The 16,676-nt window shown below is 44.5% G+C and overlaps 1 protein-coding gene across 1 annotated transcript in view; it reads right to left on the bottom strand.

Annotated features, from left to right (window-relative positions):
- KAT2B (lysine acetyltransferase 2B) overlaps window positions 1-16,676 on the bottom strand; it is a 104,992-nt gene that overhangs the window by 45,967 nt on the left and 42,349 nt on the right. Inside the window, exons 3-5 of the mRNA XM_060099482.1 lie at window positions 8,148-8,293; window positions 2,816-2,908; window positions 1,355-1,536 (exon numbers count right to left, since the gene is read on the bottom strand). Of these exons, the coding sequence (XP_059955465.1) occupies window positions 1,355-1,536; window positions 2,816-2,908; window positions 8,148-8,293 (421 nt within the window). The remainder of the gene's footprint in view (window positions 1-1,354; window positions 1,537-2,815; window positions 2,909-8,147; window positions 8,294-16,676) is intronic.

The raw sequence follows: 16,676 nt of genomic DNA, 5'->3' as shown, positions 1-16,676 counted from the left end.
CACTTGCGCCACCAGGGAGGCCCTTTTACAATTATTAAGATAAAATACTTTATAACTCAAACTGTATATATTGTAAAAGGGAAGAAAAGAGGGAAAGGGGGTTTTACTCATGAAATCAGGTCAGTGATCAGAGAGAAAAGCTATCTTCAACTACACCCATTCCTCTTTGTCATCCGCTGTTACAGAAAATAACCTGGGTACAAGTGGTCTTTACAAGCTGTTGAAAAACACTGCCTATTTTAAATTGGGGTGGGGGGAACCCTGAAGCAAGCCTGATGTGCCTATAAAATATAAATGGGAAAAGTTATAAAAAAGGTGAACAGAATGGATAATACAAGTCACTGTCTTACTTAAATAAAAATGAATGTAAGTCATTCTATTTTGTAGGGCCCATGTTTATGACTCTTAAGTCAATTCTATTATTCTGCAAGTCATAAGTAATAAAAATAAATTCCCACTTTAGAAAAATGTGTAATTCTTGGATGTGTAATCCAAGAATATGTTTGATGTCCACCAATAGGGACATGATTAGGTAAATTACAGTACATCAATTCAACAGACTATAATACAACCAGTAAAACGTCTGAATGGGGGACAAAAAGGATGCAAATTTTGTATTTTCTTTCATTCTAACAAATGTAAATTATCTATTTAAAGGGACAATGACTGTAAGACAATATGTATAATGATACTATTTATACCATGCTGCTGGGACTATGGTGATCTTTCCTTCTTTAAAAAAAAATTTTAACACTATTATATTCACCGTCATTGCTTATTTTTTTTAATCATGTCTCTATATAATAATTACAGAGTCAGTATAATTATCTAGATCAGCAGTGCTCGATAGAAATACCATGCAAGCCACACATGTAAATGTAAGCCACACGTTTAAATTTCCCAGTAACTCACATTAAAAAAGTAAAAAGAAACAGGTGAAATTAACTTTAATATATTTTATTTAATTCAATATTTCCAAAATATTACCATTTCAACACGTAATCAATATAAAAAACTATTAAACTATTAATGAAATACTTGACATTCTTTTTTCTTTTTTTATACAATCTTAGAAATCTCCATTCATGCCAGCCACACTTCAAGGGCTCAGTGACCACATGTGGTTGGCAACTATCGTATTGAATAGTTCAGGTCTAGATGATTTGGATCCCTCAGCCTCCAAAACATCATGCTATTAATGAAGAGTAGGAATCTGGGGAGTTAAATTAAACCTTCTCTCTAACTGATGGATCCCGTGATAACTGGGCAACCCTCTGCTTGCAGAGGCAGGTAGCAATGTTATGTCTGCAATGTACTTTATGGGCCAAAGAAGAAGAACTGGCCATCTGCTTACCTTGTATAGTTCTCCTTGTATCCAGAAATATCATCGTTGGGAGATCGCAGTCTTCGTTGAGATGGAGCCTCCAGATGCCAATAGTTGATGCGGTTCAGGAACATTTTTGCCAACTCAACTATTGTTTGCCTTTCTTTGGATGGCAGGTGACTAAATTTGTACTGTACAAAGTTATTCACACCCTTAAAAGGAGGAAAGGCAATTTATTCACGCAGCTGTGCAATCCTGAACACTCACATAGTCAGCCCCGCTGGTGGTCATTAGCAAAAGAAAAGACATTTCTCTATTCACAAAAACCTCTTCCTTTTCCCTGTTAGAAAACAGGAACGCCCAGAAGGAATCATGCCTCAGATCACAGTCTATGAAAAGTGACAAGACACAGAGGCTGTGAGTTGCAATTCTATGCCTGCTGCAATCGTGATGTGCTAAAGAAAAATTCAAAATCACGGACCGAAAAAGTCAAAACCCCATAAACAATAAAATATGGCTATTGTGCAGCATAACTCTTGTTGTACTGTCAACACAGTAGCTCACATATAATGAGATTCTTAGATAAATATAATGTTTTTACATTCATAAAATTTTAATTTTTGAACTAAACCACCAGAATTTGAACTTTTACTATCACTCTTTCGGTTTTAGTAAACCTACCAAAAGAAAATTCTTATTCAAAATTATGGCCTTTTAAAATAATCTGTGGATTTGTGGATTAATTTAATCTTTCTTCAGAACACTCCCATCTAATTTAATTTCAAATAAAGGAACAATGAATTCTTATTTCGTAGGGATTGAAGACATTTTTTCTATGAAAAACTGACTGATAAAATACATTTATTTGTTTCTGATATCATGTCTTCTGTAATTATTCTCATCAAGAAATTCAGTCCAGAGTATCTGAGATTTACTTAGGCGAACAATGATGGGCCAAAAAATTGATACTGATGAGAGATCCTGACAACACCTAATAGAAAAGGTCTATACATATCAACAGATTCCCCAAGTAAATCTCGGCTTCTTTGCAGGAATCATAATGTACCAGGAAGCCAACTTCTGGAAACAAAATCTCATTTCTTTTCTGTGCTTTTTACTTGACTTACAATGTTTTTCACATTGCTCCTGAATTCCCTCGCCTCAATAGACTTTTCAACAGTGCAAACAGAGGGACAAAGACTTAATTTTAAAACATCAACACCAAGAAAAAGCCCATTTCATGTGTTCTGACGAACTACATGCTCTACTTAATTTTTTTCTTTCCCAAACACACAGTGAATTCTGAGTGTTCAGCAACCCTAAGAGACACAAGCTAGATCATTTATTACATTAAGTATTCACTTCTGATCCAAAGGGCCCAAGACAATTCCTACAGACTTGAACATCTCTAATCCAGCAATGAGGATGAAGATGAGAATGTTTGTTCAGCCCTGAAGCACGAAAAAAGGGGCTTCTCTTGTATCTCTTTACCTGTTCAATGCTAGGTTTCTCAAATGGGGGTTTTTTCTCCAAAGAGCCTTCAACCACAGGTTTTCCTCTTTGTAAAATAGACTTTCTCAAGAGCTGTAAGGAAATCATTTAAAAAAAAATCAGTCAGTGTCACACACACACACACAGACACTAGGGACTCTCCAAGCTTACAATCTCGCTGGGAAAGGCCACATTAATCTAGAAAAATGGTACAGATGAACTGGTTTGCAAGGCAGAAATAGAGACAGAGATGTAGAGGACAAACTTATGGACACCAAGGGGGGAAAAGGGGGATGGAATGAATTGGGAGATTGGGATTAACATATATACACTAATATGTATAAAACAGATTACTAATGAGAACTTGCTATATAGCCCAGGGAACTCTACTTCACTTCACTGTACAGTGGAAATTAACACAATACTGTAAAACAACTATACCCCAATTGAAAAAGAAAAAAGATTACAAATATTTTCTCCCATTCTGTTGTTTGCCTTTTAGCTTTATTTATGGTCTTTATAATTTTTTTTATTTTAATTTACTTAATGTGTCAACTCTTCCTCTTTTTATCAGAATTTAGGTCTTAACGATATTTCTAGATAATATTAATAATGTTGTCTTGCTTAATACTAATACTATCATAAAAGTATTACAAAACCTTAAAAAAAAAAAAAAAAAAGAGGCGGGCTTCCCTGTTGGCGCAGTGGTTGAGAGTCTGCCTGCCGATCCAGGGGACACGGGTTCGTGCCCCGGTCCGGGAAGATCCCACATGCCGTACCGCAAAAAAAAAAAAAAAAAAAAAAAAGAGGCCACATAATGGAGCTGGGCCAGGCCATACCATGCTGTCTTCCCACATACAAAAGGAAAAAAAAAAAAAAAAAGATTGGCAGAAGAGAAATTCCAAATAAGTTGCAAAGGCAGTAAGTGCAGTATAAAGCCCAGAGGATGAGAGCTCAGAAGTCTGCCTTACCAAGGGAAGATGTCACAGAAGAGGAAGGGTATAAACTGAGTCTGGAAGGGGGACAAACATGAAACACAACAAGAGGATGGAAAAGCATTTGCAGGAAGGTGAGGTAGGAGGTCAGCCTTGGAGGGAGGTTAAGGGCTCAGTACAGTTGAGGCTACATCAGTTGGAGGTTAGAAGCCCCATTTAAACTGTGACGTTATTTTTTCCCTAAGATATTTAATCAACCAAGATGTGGATTAAAGGTAATACACAAGAGTAACAAATTTAGTTTTCTTTTTTGTTTGTTTGTTTTTGTCTTTTTGTTTTTGGCGGTGCCTTCGGCATGCCTGCTGCAATCGTGACGTGCTAAAGAAAAATCTTAGTTCCCTGACCAGGGATTAAATCCGCGCCCCCTGCAGTGGAATGAATTCCACTGGACCACCAGGGAATTCATTTTAACATCTTATTTTGAGACATTTTAAGCTTAGGCTTTTCTATAAAATACACAGTCTCTCTCTCTCTCTCTCTCTCTCTCTCACAGACACACGCACAGACACACATACACACAGCCTTCGAAGGGAAGCTACCATATTCTATTTATCTTAATTACATGTTAGTAAATCCTTAGATCAACAACATGGGTGACTACCAGGTAACGCAATTTGCCTTCACACCCATGACCAGAGCTGTGAGAAGCTAAACACTTTTCATTTTCTGGGCAGCCGGGAGCACACAGCAGCGCACCACACACCTTTCCTGCTCACTCACCCTTCCCCACTCTGTTCATGCCTTCTGCTGACCCAAAGGCTGGTGGACACTGCACCCTCTGCACACGCCCATACAGGCCACTGCAGGTGTGCTCATGCTCTGGATGGCCTGATTTAAACCCCTGAAAGGCCGAGGTCCACTGTGTACGCAGGGGCTGTGTGTGACGGCCCAGGCTCTTCGGGAAGGAATTCCGTAGGGCTCTCAATTGGCAACTTTCACTGTTGAGGTCTTTTTTCATTTCTTCTCCATCCACAGAATGCGGGCCAAGTGTTCTGGCATCTCAACGCCCATAAAACAAAAACGTTGCTCCTAATCCCTGCCATTGGATTTTAAAGCCCTCAAAGAGGGCTTCCCTGGTGGCGCAGTGGTTGAGAGTCCGCCTGCCGATGCAGGGGACACGGGTTCGTGCCCCGATCCCAGAAGATCCCACATGCCGCGGAGCGGCTGGGCCCGCGAGCCATGGCCGCGGAGCCTGTGTGTCCGGAGCCTGTGCTCCGCAACGGGAGAGGCCACAGCAGTGAGAGGCCCGCGTACAGCAAAAAAAAAAAAAAAAAAAAAAGCCCTCAAAGAGCAAATATCAGAGAGAAAAAAGAATGTGGAACCACTCATTAAGACCTAGTCTGAAAATAAATTTGATCTTGAAATTCTTTACCTTCAACCTTTGCTTGAACCTTCAGTAACCTTTACACATGGGCCAGTCATGATATACGACCATGCATTCATTCACTCACTCACTCATTTATTCATTTATTTATTACATATTTATTGATTGATTACACATTTATTTACATCTTTCTCTCCTTTCTCCACTGATTGCCTTTTCAATAGAAACAAAACATGGCAAACTTTCTCCCAGGAGTTAGTGGAAATAGACGAACCCCCAAGGTTGAAGAACACCCTGTGTGCCCCCTGAGCTGGGTCTTATAAGGGCCTCATTTCCTTCTAGAGGTGCCATATAAATTATTCACATGTAGTATTTGCTGATCTTATCAATGTATCATGCCCATCTTTACAAAAATAAAGGTGCCATAATGATAAGTTGTTGTATGTGTTTCTAAGGATATAAAAAGACTGATCATCAAATTTAGATACAAATAATTCTGGCTGCCTACTTTTTTGTCCAGTTAAAGTAAGACCATTTGGGAACTTGACCCACTGAGGGGTTTCAATTTGGAGGTAGACGGATGAACTGGGGAGATGTCGAATCTCCGCTTCTTCGTCTACAAAAGGATGAAGCTGGGATAAATAGGCATATACGAAGACTTTAATAATAGCAGCGAGCATTTGCTTCCTGACTTTTGCCAGGCACTCTCAGTGGTTCTTTATCTGTATTACCTCATTAATCCTCCTAACAACCTCTTCAAGTAGGTGCTATCATTGTCTATAGATAAGGAAACGCGACTTGCCTGAGGTCACATTCACTAAGTGATGAAGCCAGGATTGGAACCCAGCTAGCTGAGCTCCAGAACCACGCTGACAAGCACTAGGATAAAATGAGCTTCAGGAAGCAGCTTTTCACCGAGTTCATTTTCAACCTCTAAGGCAGAAGCTTCCAAAATGCTACTAAAATGCACAATAACATTTTAATTTAATTTAATTATGGAGACATAAGAGACACAGGAACTGCTTTTCCAAAACTAAGAAACGGATGATTTATAACTTATTTGCCCGAAGAATGACTTTGGGGGAGGAGAGGGGAGAATGCTGAATATTTTGGATTTTGTTCTCAAGAGCAAAGATATTTGCATGGCTAAAGATGAGAGAGGTAAGAAAGGGAGAGAGAAAACATACTTCAAAGCGGAGCAGTGTTTTCTGGCCTGTTGGTTGGTTATAAACAGAACCTAGAGGAGGCCGACAGGACGGAAACCTTCCCTTCCAGCAGGGCGGTGAGGAACCGCCCGCCAGGGAGCTGAGTTCCAAGACAAATAATAGCTGCAGTCATGCAGACGTTGTTTTCCTTCAACTAAGGCATTTTTCCAAAGAAGCTCTAAACAGTATGAACCTGCCAGGGTTCAGTCCAGATGACTCAGGCCTCACGGTCATGTCAACAAGTTGTCACCTGGAGCAGCCTGGCGCCTGCTAATGGCTGTGGTCTCTCTCCCTTGCCTTTTCCTCCCTCCCCCTACACCCCGCCCCAACATTTACCGTTTTGGTGTTAATAGCCCCACGTGACTCCAAAAGTTGAAAATGTAATTCCCTCTCCCACTCCTGTCCCCCATCGACCCCCCCAAAACCCCAGTAGTACAATAAAAAACAAAAGTTAATAAAAGGGGAAAAGGGAAAATTACATATTTCAAGTAAATTCAGACCCCTCTGCCCTCACCAGCGTTCTAAGAATTGGGTATAAAATTTGCCCTGAGATTCCTAGCAGCCAAAGCAAAAGAGGAAACTCAAAGGAAAATGGATCTCTCCTTGTCAAATAAAATGAAGCCCAGCCCCCATTAGGAGACGCAAACTTTTCCTGGCTGTAAGCCCGGAGGGGAAGGGGAGTGTTTTGGGTTTTGTTTTTGTTTTTAGAGATCCTTATAAGGGTTACACAATACAACATAATCAACAGTGCCTTCAGTAGCAGGTCTTGGGGCTTTTTAAATTATTCCTTCTGTCGGCCTCCTTTGTGAATCTATTTTTGGCAACCTGAATTTCCTCTCTCCATGTTCCCACCCCCGGTTTCCCTCCCCCATCTGTCAGTCCTGATCGCCATCACCAGCGTGGGGAGACCCATATCAGTGGGAAACGAGGGGCTGGGACCCAACGGAGCTGAGGCAGAGCCATGAAGAGGCAGCGGCGGGGAGTGGCAGCAGTGCTAGGTGACGGGTGTCGACAGGCACAGAGAACAGCAGTAAGACGCCAAAACAAATCTGGAAATTCTTGATTCCTCCCCTCGAAGAGCCGAGGTCTTAGCAGCATCCCTCCAGCCGCTTCTCCTGCCTCCCCCTGCCGCCTGGGCCCCACCATGCTGGGCGTCACACCCAGCTCACTCGGAACATGGTCTACACGCCCCTGCCTGGAAGGCGCTTCCCCGGCCCTTTTCAGGGGTGGCTCTCACGCCCCCGCTGTGGTTTCTGCTCAACTGTCATCGCAGACAGGCCTTTCCCAACTGCTCTTCCTTAGTACCACGTCGCCGCAGCCCCCAGCATCCCTGCCATTCCGATGCCACTTACCCTGCTTTGTCTCCCTTCACAGCACTTATCACCACCTGCAAACATACTGTTGACTTGTTGATTGTCTGCCTCTCTTACTGAAATGTAAACTCCATGAGGGCAAGGACTTTGTTTTGCCCACTGATCCATCCCTCATGCCTACTGGAGCACCATGCATAGAGTAGGTATGTGGTAGGTCCTTGTTGGATGGATGGATAGGCAATGGAAAGAAATCTATAAGCACATAAAGATATTCAACTCTGTGTACAAGTAGGAAGGCTCTTGAGGAGAGTGATGTGTTCAGAGTACGGTGGGTCATTTTAGAGAGTCCCTCACGGAGAAACACATGCTTCTGCAAACCCGACGGCCAGATGTATCTAAGCTGAGAGCGTTCCCACGTGACCTGGCCCACGGATAATGAGCACATTTGAACAGTGAGAGAAAGAAGAAAAGCCCTTCAAAATGTGGAAGTCTCACCTTGAATAGGTAGAAATAAACTTGTTTGGTATCTGCATCTTCTTCCTTGTGGACACAGGTAAAGAGATATTCCACATCCAACACGATTCCCAGGAGTCTGTTCATTTCTTCCTCTGACACATTCTCCAGGTGGGAAACGTGAGCGGCTTAAGATAAACATCAAAGGAACACAGGTGAGAAGTAGATGGAAACCACCAACAGTCTCCATTTTAAAATGGAACATTCGGGAATTCTCTGGCAGTCCATTGGTTAGGACTCTGTGCTTTCACTGCAGAGGGCCCGAGTTTGATCCCTGGCTGGGGAACTAAGATCCCACAAGCCAAGTGGCGCAGCCAAAAAATAAAAATAAAATAAAAAATAAAATAAAAATGGGACTTCCCTGGTGGCAAAGTGGTTAAGAATCTGCCTGCCAATGCAGGGTACATGGGTTCGAGCCCTGGTCCAGGAAGATCTCACATGCCACGGAGCAACAAAGCCCGTGCGCCACAACTACTGAGCCTGCACTCTAGAGCCTGCGAGCCACAACTACTGAGCCTGTGTGCCACAACTACTGAAGCCTGCGCGCCTAGAGCCCATTGCGCCACAACAAGAGAAGCCACCACGATGAGAAGCCCGTGCACCGCAACAAAGAGTAGCCCCTGCTGGCCGCAACTAGAGAGAAAGCCCGCACGCAGCAACGAAGAGCCAACGCAGCCAAAAATAAATAAATTTTAAAAATAATAATAATAAAATAAAATAGAACATCCTCTCCCAGGAACCTTCTGGAATGTCAACCCATCAGACTGCACTGTCAATAGAGGAACTTTCTGAACCCCTATAAGACTGATATCTTCACACAAAATCGACTTATAATTGTAAGAGACCACCACCTTGTCAAGCACGAACCTCCCCCTCCAACGCTGAAAATGACCAGCGGCTAATGTCCGGTTTTAAGATCTGGAACTTGTTGGCACCAAGTCTGGGTACGACAGTGTTAAATTCTTATATGTTTCCATATAAGCTGATTTTCATCGTACCAAGAGGGCCCTGTGGTCCTATAGGCTGGATCCAGGATTTGAGGACTGCGGGTTCAGAAGGACCCCAAAACCAGGCTCCCTAAAGGTTTAGCTCTAAGTCCTGTGAACAGTTCTGGTGGCCAAGAATATCACATATCAGGAAAGACCAAAAAAGAGTATCAGTAAAAACTGAATGAAGGCCCTTTTCCTCAGCCCTCCTGAGATGCAGTGAAACCTCACTGTCTCTGCAGCAAAGCCCCAAGGCCTGTCTGAGTTTGTGATTCAATGTCCTGCACGGTCACGCTCGAAACCCACCTTTCCTACCTTTATTCAGTTGCCTCACTATCGTTAAGTGGCATATCCATCACCCTCCTCCCCTCCCACACCCCTGTCCTCTCTTCTTCCCAAATCCAGCCCATTTTTCAAGATGAACATGTCTTATCCTCAAAATAATCCTATGAAGTAGGGATGAGTAGCCCCATTTTACGGTTGAGGAAACTGAGGCTCACAGAGACTGAATGCTGTTTTCTCCAATGTCAACTGGCCAGCAAGGCAGAGCTGGGGTCTGAAAGCAAAGGATGTTTGACCCAAATTCTGAAGCACCCACACACATTTTTTGGATGATTAGGTGATTCACTTCAAGGTCCTTTCACTTGAAAGGGACTCTCTCTAGGTAAGCCATCCAATACCCAACCAGGAGCCCAGGAGCGCCTTGGGCGGGACCGTGGCTCTCAGGTCTGTGTCCCCAGAAGTAATCACTATGCTCACTGTGCTAATAGGCACTGCCCTTCAAGAGCGATCCTCTCAGGTATGAAAATGCTTGGACCTAGAAGCACTTGAAATGACTTCTAAAGAAAGATTAAACTATGGAGAAGGGTAAGCTTTTCCTTGCCTTTTTAAAGGGAGATGGAACTAAAGATTCTCGAGGAACAATCCAGGTGTCAAGCATGGGTCAGGCTACTCCAGAGACCAAACCATGAAGCCCAGTCCGAAGTCTGGGATAGAGAACGCAGCTGGTACCCCACCCAGATCCCCTTCCCTTACCACCTCTCCTGGCCTCCAACTGCCAGCAGCTCTGTTCCCTCCTGTCACCATAATCTGCTCTGCCACCTACACGCCCCTCAAGAGCAGCCTTCAAGTTAGCGTATAAAGACCCCAGTTGCCTCGCCCCTCGGGGGGAATAACTCTGAGCTAAGTGCTCCAGACCAGCTCTCACATCTTCCCCACAGAATTACCCACCTGTTGCTCACAGCGGGAACTGGCTTAATAATGCACCCAGGGGCTTCCCTGGTGGCGCAGTGGTTGAGAGTCCACCTGCCGATGCAGGGGAGACGGGTTCGTGCCCCGGTCTGGGAAGATCCCACATGCCGCGGAGCGGCTGGGCCCGTGAGCCATGGCCGCAGGGCCTGTGCGTCCGGAGCCTGTGCTCCGCAACGGGAGAGGCCACGACAGTGAGAGGCCCGCATACCGCAAAAAGAAAAAAAAAAAAAAAAAATGCACCCATATTGGCCACCTTCTCCTCCTGGTCTCACTTTCCCACACCCCTACCTCCATCCCAAATAAACTAGGACTTGCACTCAAATCCTTGTCTTTGACTCTGTGTCTGTGGGACCTCAAACGAAGATATCTGATCAAAAGCATTTTCAGAGAGGTAAGAGGATTACATACCAAGAGGGTGGGCCTTCCACGCGTCCATGAGGAAGCCAGATTAAAGGGGTTCAAGTTAGAGGGGCAGAGGCCACCCACCTTTCATTCCTTTCTAATGAAGAAAAGCAATGGAAAGGCAGAGGAAAGGGCCCAAGTCACCGGCCACTGGTGATGAGCGTAGGTGTGCACACACCTACATGTGCATGGGCGTGCACCTCTAGACAGCGTTTCTAACAGGGAAGAGGGGAGGAAGGAAATTTGGTGAGGTCTGCCTTAGGTACCACAGACACATCCACAGATACATCTCAACTTGACAGCGCCCACACTATATTACTACATTATGTGCACACGAACGTCAGTATTCAAATCTATTACTTTCTATTTGGCTCTACAATATGTGGCTTTATCACTTTCTAATAGATGCCCTTTTAGGTAGAACATTGGCTGGATCATCTTGTTTTCTCAGGAATGCAAAATTTTCTTTGAGGTTAGTCCGAAGCCTTTGGCAGACAGGCCTTATTCTGACAAGTAGGTCAAAATTTTTATGTCACTTATTTACAGAAACAATTTTATTTAAGACTGTTTTGGTCTTGTAATGTTTTAATCTCTTTCCAGTGATAAGTTATGCAAGCAATCAGTCTCCAATATAATATAAATGCCTTCAGATTCTCCAAAATATGAAAGTCTAATTAAGGTGCTAACATATAGTGGCTTTAACTCGTAGAAGTATATGCCACGATTCATTTTTGAAACCAGTGGTTCACGTTCTTTAAGCCACAAACGCTTTGCTCAGATAAATCCTTAATCAGAATTTAGAAAGAGTTGCTCTTTCTAAACAGAGGTTGAAACAGCGGTTGGAAGCTCCAATTTTCAAAATGGGGTGGGAGTTGGGTGGGGCCCAGCATCCCCTCCCCTTGTTGGGGCTCTAAGCTGCATGGTTTGAAAACCACGAAATTCTGAAGAGGAGACTAGATAAAACTTAAAATGCTTAAGACATGAGACCTGAGGAGGTCCATTTCCTTCTGATTCTGCGCATAAGGAAATCCATGATCTCTCCTCCAAGCTCTGTGTCTGACCCCAAGTAGAGAGGACTAGAGCTGGAGATACGGGGAAATGGAAACGAAGCTGCAGGTTCCCAGAGGGAGGAAGGGTGAGGCTGTGCTGGACAAATGGGGGTGTCCCTCAGAGCCGAGAGGGGAGGAACCTTCCTCCAAGAATAAAGGAAGGGTGGGTCGGTGGGCGAAGGGAGCTATACCGAGGCAGAAGGATGACAGTGCACGCAAAGGGTTAAGCTTCCTAGAGTGAATGATGAGGTGGGGTAGGGGGAGATCAGATGAAAACAGAGGGAGTGGACCATCTACTTGAGAAGGAAAAACGCAGCTCTGGACAAGTTGCCATGAAAGAGAAGCTTCCGTATAGTGAGAAAGCCGGCACGGGCAGATTCGACCACACTGCATCAGTGCTTAGTCGTCTGCACCTGCCCCGTTCTCAGACTCTCCAAGCATGGGCCCCTTTCACCAACACTCCTTTTCAGTCTCTGAGCATCTAGTACTCAGCTTTTCCCTCTCACCAAATCGACATCACCAGCTAACGTCTCCTCCAAACCGAATCATCCATCCCCACACCCTACCTCACCACTTCGCCATCCCAACAAACCAGTGCACCACCATCCTGGCAAACTTGACTCCAGGATTAAAATCCTCAAGGCCATCCTCAAAACAGCAACTCCCTCTTGCCAAGGAGCCCAGCACTCACTCCTTCACTGTCCTTCATCCCCCAACCAGTGCCACCACCGGACGGACGCAGCTGAGCTTTCCCACCCCTACTTTTGTGATCACTGGGATCTCAAGCCCACGGCACAAAACAACCCCCAGGGCTTCCCTGGTGGCGCAGTGGTTGAGAGTCCGCCTGCCGATGCAGGGGACACTGGTTCGTGTCCCGGTCCGGGAAGATCCCACATGTCGCGGAGCGGCTGGGCCCGTGAGCCATGGCCGCTGAGCCTGCGCGTTCGGAGCCTGTGCTCCGTAACAGGAGAGGCCACAACAGTGAGAGGCCCACGTACCACAAAAAAACAAAAACAAAACAAAAAAAAACCCAACCCCCAGACTGCTCTGCTGCCATGGGAGTCTCCCTAAAGCCCCACTGTCCTCATCAACCCCACCTCCACCAAATCCAGAGACATCTCCTGACTCTTGGGGGCTGCTGAGCAGAATTAGATAGACCCTACAGTCAACACCACGTCACGCCAACACCCAGATACACTTCACTCTAACTGTAAAGCGAAACTACTTACTGAACTCGTATTTAACTAAAAAGAGCCACTTATTACTGAAGAAAAAACAAAAACACAAAAAACCTCTTAATGTTTTCCAAAGAAACCTTTTTGATGCAAATAAGCTCCCTTCGATGAACCAAAAGCATATTTTCTTAAAGAGATATGCCTATATTATTTACAAGCCTGGAGGCATATATTAAAAATATAAAAATCGGGCTTCCCTGGTGGCACAGTGGTTGAGAGTCCGCCTGCCGATACAGGAGACACGGGTTCGTGCCCCGGTCCGGGAAGATCCCACATGCCGCGGAGCGGCTGGCCCCGTGAGCCATGGCCGCTGAGCCTGTGCGTCCAGAGCCTGTGCTCCGCAACGGGAGAGGCCACGACAGTGAGAGGCCCGCGTACCGCAAAAAAATAATAATAATAATAATAAAAATCTGTAAACTACAATGTACAAATCTGTAGCAGTTAATCGGCCACAGAACTCATAACACTGAGTCAATGCTATTTAAAGCTTTGATACATGTTCCCTAATGTATCTTCCCAATAAAGTTTGCATCCATGTCCATCATATCAGCAGTGTGCTAGAATACCCTTTTCCCCATGCTTGCTAACAGTGAAGAATCATGCTCAGTCATTTCATCAGTCTTTTGAAAATTAATCAGGGTCCCCCACTGTTTTGATTTGCATTCGCTGGAACGCCCTTGGAGTTGTTTGTTTTTCATGTTACTGGCCATTTGTATTTGTTCTTTTGCGCACTACCTATTCATGCCCTCTGCCTGCTTTTTTAGGATGTGGGTCTTTTTCTAATTGCTTGAAAGAGCTTTCTGTCTACCTCCTGGATTTCACTGGGGTTTTTGTTTGTTAGGTTGTGGTTTGATTATATAGGAATTTTACATTTTTCAGAAAGTCAAATCTATGTCTGGCATTTCTTTAAGGTCTTGCTTGCAAAGGTCTTTCCCACAGAACCAAAAGATGACAAAAATGTATTTTCTCCTAGCTCTTCAACAGGTTTGTTCTTAACATTTAAAACATTCCTCCACTGAAACATCATTATCATAAAAGACCAAAAAAAAAGGCAGAGGAACTGTTCCATGTCAGAGAAGACTAAAGAGGCCGGCTGTGATGTTGTGATTTATATAAAGAAACATATATTTGGTCTTTGTCCCCTTTCCTAGCACAGTTTCCTAGCAAACTTTCCAAAACTCTTGGAATTTCATAAGTAAAGGTGAAAGGAGTGTCTGTTGTTATTCCTAACATGTCCCTTTAGACCACACCTGAGCTTCTGTGAATGGGCTTTTGGAAAGCCCCTACTGATGGGGACTGGTTGCCAGGGGAACCAAACCAGTGATGAGAAGGTTGGAACTCAGCCAGCCCCCTCCACCTCCCCAGGAGAGAAGGGGGTCTGGAGGCTGAGCTAATCACTAATCAATCACTATGCCTATGTAAACAAGACCTCCGTTAAAACCCCTAACTGAAGGGCACGTGAAGGTTCCAGTAGTTGAAGCCTGGAGGTGCTGGGAGGGCAGCTCGCTTGGACACAGCAGAGGAGCTTTGGGCTCTTTCCACCCCACCCTGCTCTGTGCATCTCTTCCATCTGGCTGTTCCTGACTTGTATTCTTTTTATAAAAAGCCAGAAATCTAGTAAGTAAACTGTTTTCCTGAGAACTGTGAGCCACTCTAGAAAATCATCCAACTCGACGAGGGGGCCGTAGGAACCTCTGATATACAGCCGATCGGTCAGAAGCACGGGTCAGGGCCTGAACTTGGGATCGGCATCTGAGCCCTTACCCTGTGGGGTCTGTGCTAACTACAGGCAGATAGTATCAGAATCCAGTTAAGTCGCAGGACACCCAGTCAGTGTCTGATGGAGAGCTGGAGAACCGCTCAATGTGGAAAAACCTGCACATCTGGTGTCAGAAGCATTCCGGAAGTGCTGGGTGTGAGAAGACTCACTGTTTTCCGTTCACATGACAACTAAATACATACGTAATTCTAGACTGGGGGCTTAATGGAGAGGAAAATACGCTCTAAAAGACATTTTGGGGTCAACTATAAAACTGGAATACAAGCAGTAGATTAAGTATTACATTAATATTAATATTTACTGAAGTTGGTAACTAAACTGAGGTTATATAAAAGAATATCTGGGAATTCCCTGGCGGTCCTGTGGTTGGGACTTGGCGCTTTCACTGCCGTGGTCCAGGTTTGATCCCTGGCCGGGGAACTAAGATCTTGCATGCAGTGAGGTGTGGCCAAAAAAATTAAAAATTAAAAAAAAAAAAAAAAGAATATCCTTAAATTTAGGAAATACATACTTATGTATTTAAGAGGAAAAAACCATGATGTAAATGCAACTTATTCTCATATGGTCCAGGAAAAAAGTATAATACATACAAATACACACAGACGCACAGACTCATATATATGATATCAGTCTGTGTGCGTATCTGTGTGTGTGTGCACACGCACGCACACGCAAACACACATATGAGAGCAAATGACAAAGCAAATAGGGCAAAATGTTACTCAGAGGTAAATCTGGGCAAAAGATACATGGGATGCTCCTTGTTACTATTCTCATGACTTTTCTGTAAGTTTGAAATTATTTCCAAATAAATAGTTTTTTTAAAAAAATCATTCTTGGGCTTCCCTGGTGGCGCAGTGGTTGAGAGTCCGCCTGCTGATGCAGGGGACGCGGGTTCGTGCCCCGGTCCGGGAGGATCCCACATGCCGTGGAGCAGCTGGACCCATGAGCCATGGTCACTGAGCCTGCGTGTCCGGAGCCTGTGCTCCACAACGGGAGAGGCCACAACAGGGAGAGGCCCACATACCACAAAAAAAAAAAAAAAAAAAAAAAAAAAAATCATTCTTCCATCTAGAATTTGATAATCAAATGTAAAAGGACCCTACTTTCATTTCAAATTGACTTCCAAGAGCCTGGTACAAAGCATCCATATAATTACCCAAGAATGGCCAACTCTTGACTTGTGGGAAAAGCTCCCTTCTGCTCAGCGCTGTTGCCCACAGTGTCCAGGGCATGGGGGCGCAGGGGGATGCGGGGGACGCGGTGCGTCAAGGACTGGGTGGCCACCACCTTGCACCTCCCAGCAGGGTGGACCCTACCATCCCGCAGGGCTGGGTCAGACTTGCAAACACCCAGGGTGCCAGAGCGACCTGCCAAAACCTGCTGCCAGGAATCACAGTGCAGCTGTGGCCTTACTGGGAACAGGAAACGCACTGTCACTGCAGGCTGTGACCTTCACTCACTCAGCTCTGGCCCCATAGATCTGTCCTGCACTTCTCCTGCGGACAGCCTGCCAGTCCTCAAACGCCCTGCGGCGGGAACAGGCTGCTGCTGGGCAGGCTGCTACCACAGCTCCGCTCCTCTGGACCGGAAAGAAAGCAAACGGCACAGCATCTGTAGGATCTGTGAGCTGTTCAAATACAGTTTTTGTTCATGGGAATTTGAGGTCAAGGCTAGAAGAGGTCAAATGAAGTCTTTCAATGAAAGCCTCTGAATTGACTATGTGCAAAAGGCTTATAATTTAACAGTAGTTTCCTAAAATGGAAAAGAATCTGAAAAAGAATAGATAGATAAACTGAATCACTTTG

The sequence above is a fragment of the Mesoplodon densirostris genome, chromosome 5 (assembly GCF_025265405.1).
Source record: "Mesoplodon densirostris isolate mMesDen1 chromosome 5, mMesDen1 primary haplotype, whole genome shotgun sequence".
NCBI lineage: Eukaryota > Metazoa > Chordata > Mammalia > Artiodactyla > Ziphiidae > Mesoplodon > Mesoplodon densirostris.
This window is presented reverse-complemented; position numbering and strand designations above follow the sequence as displayed.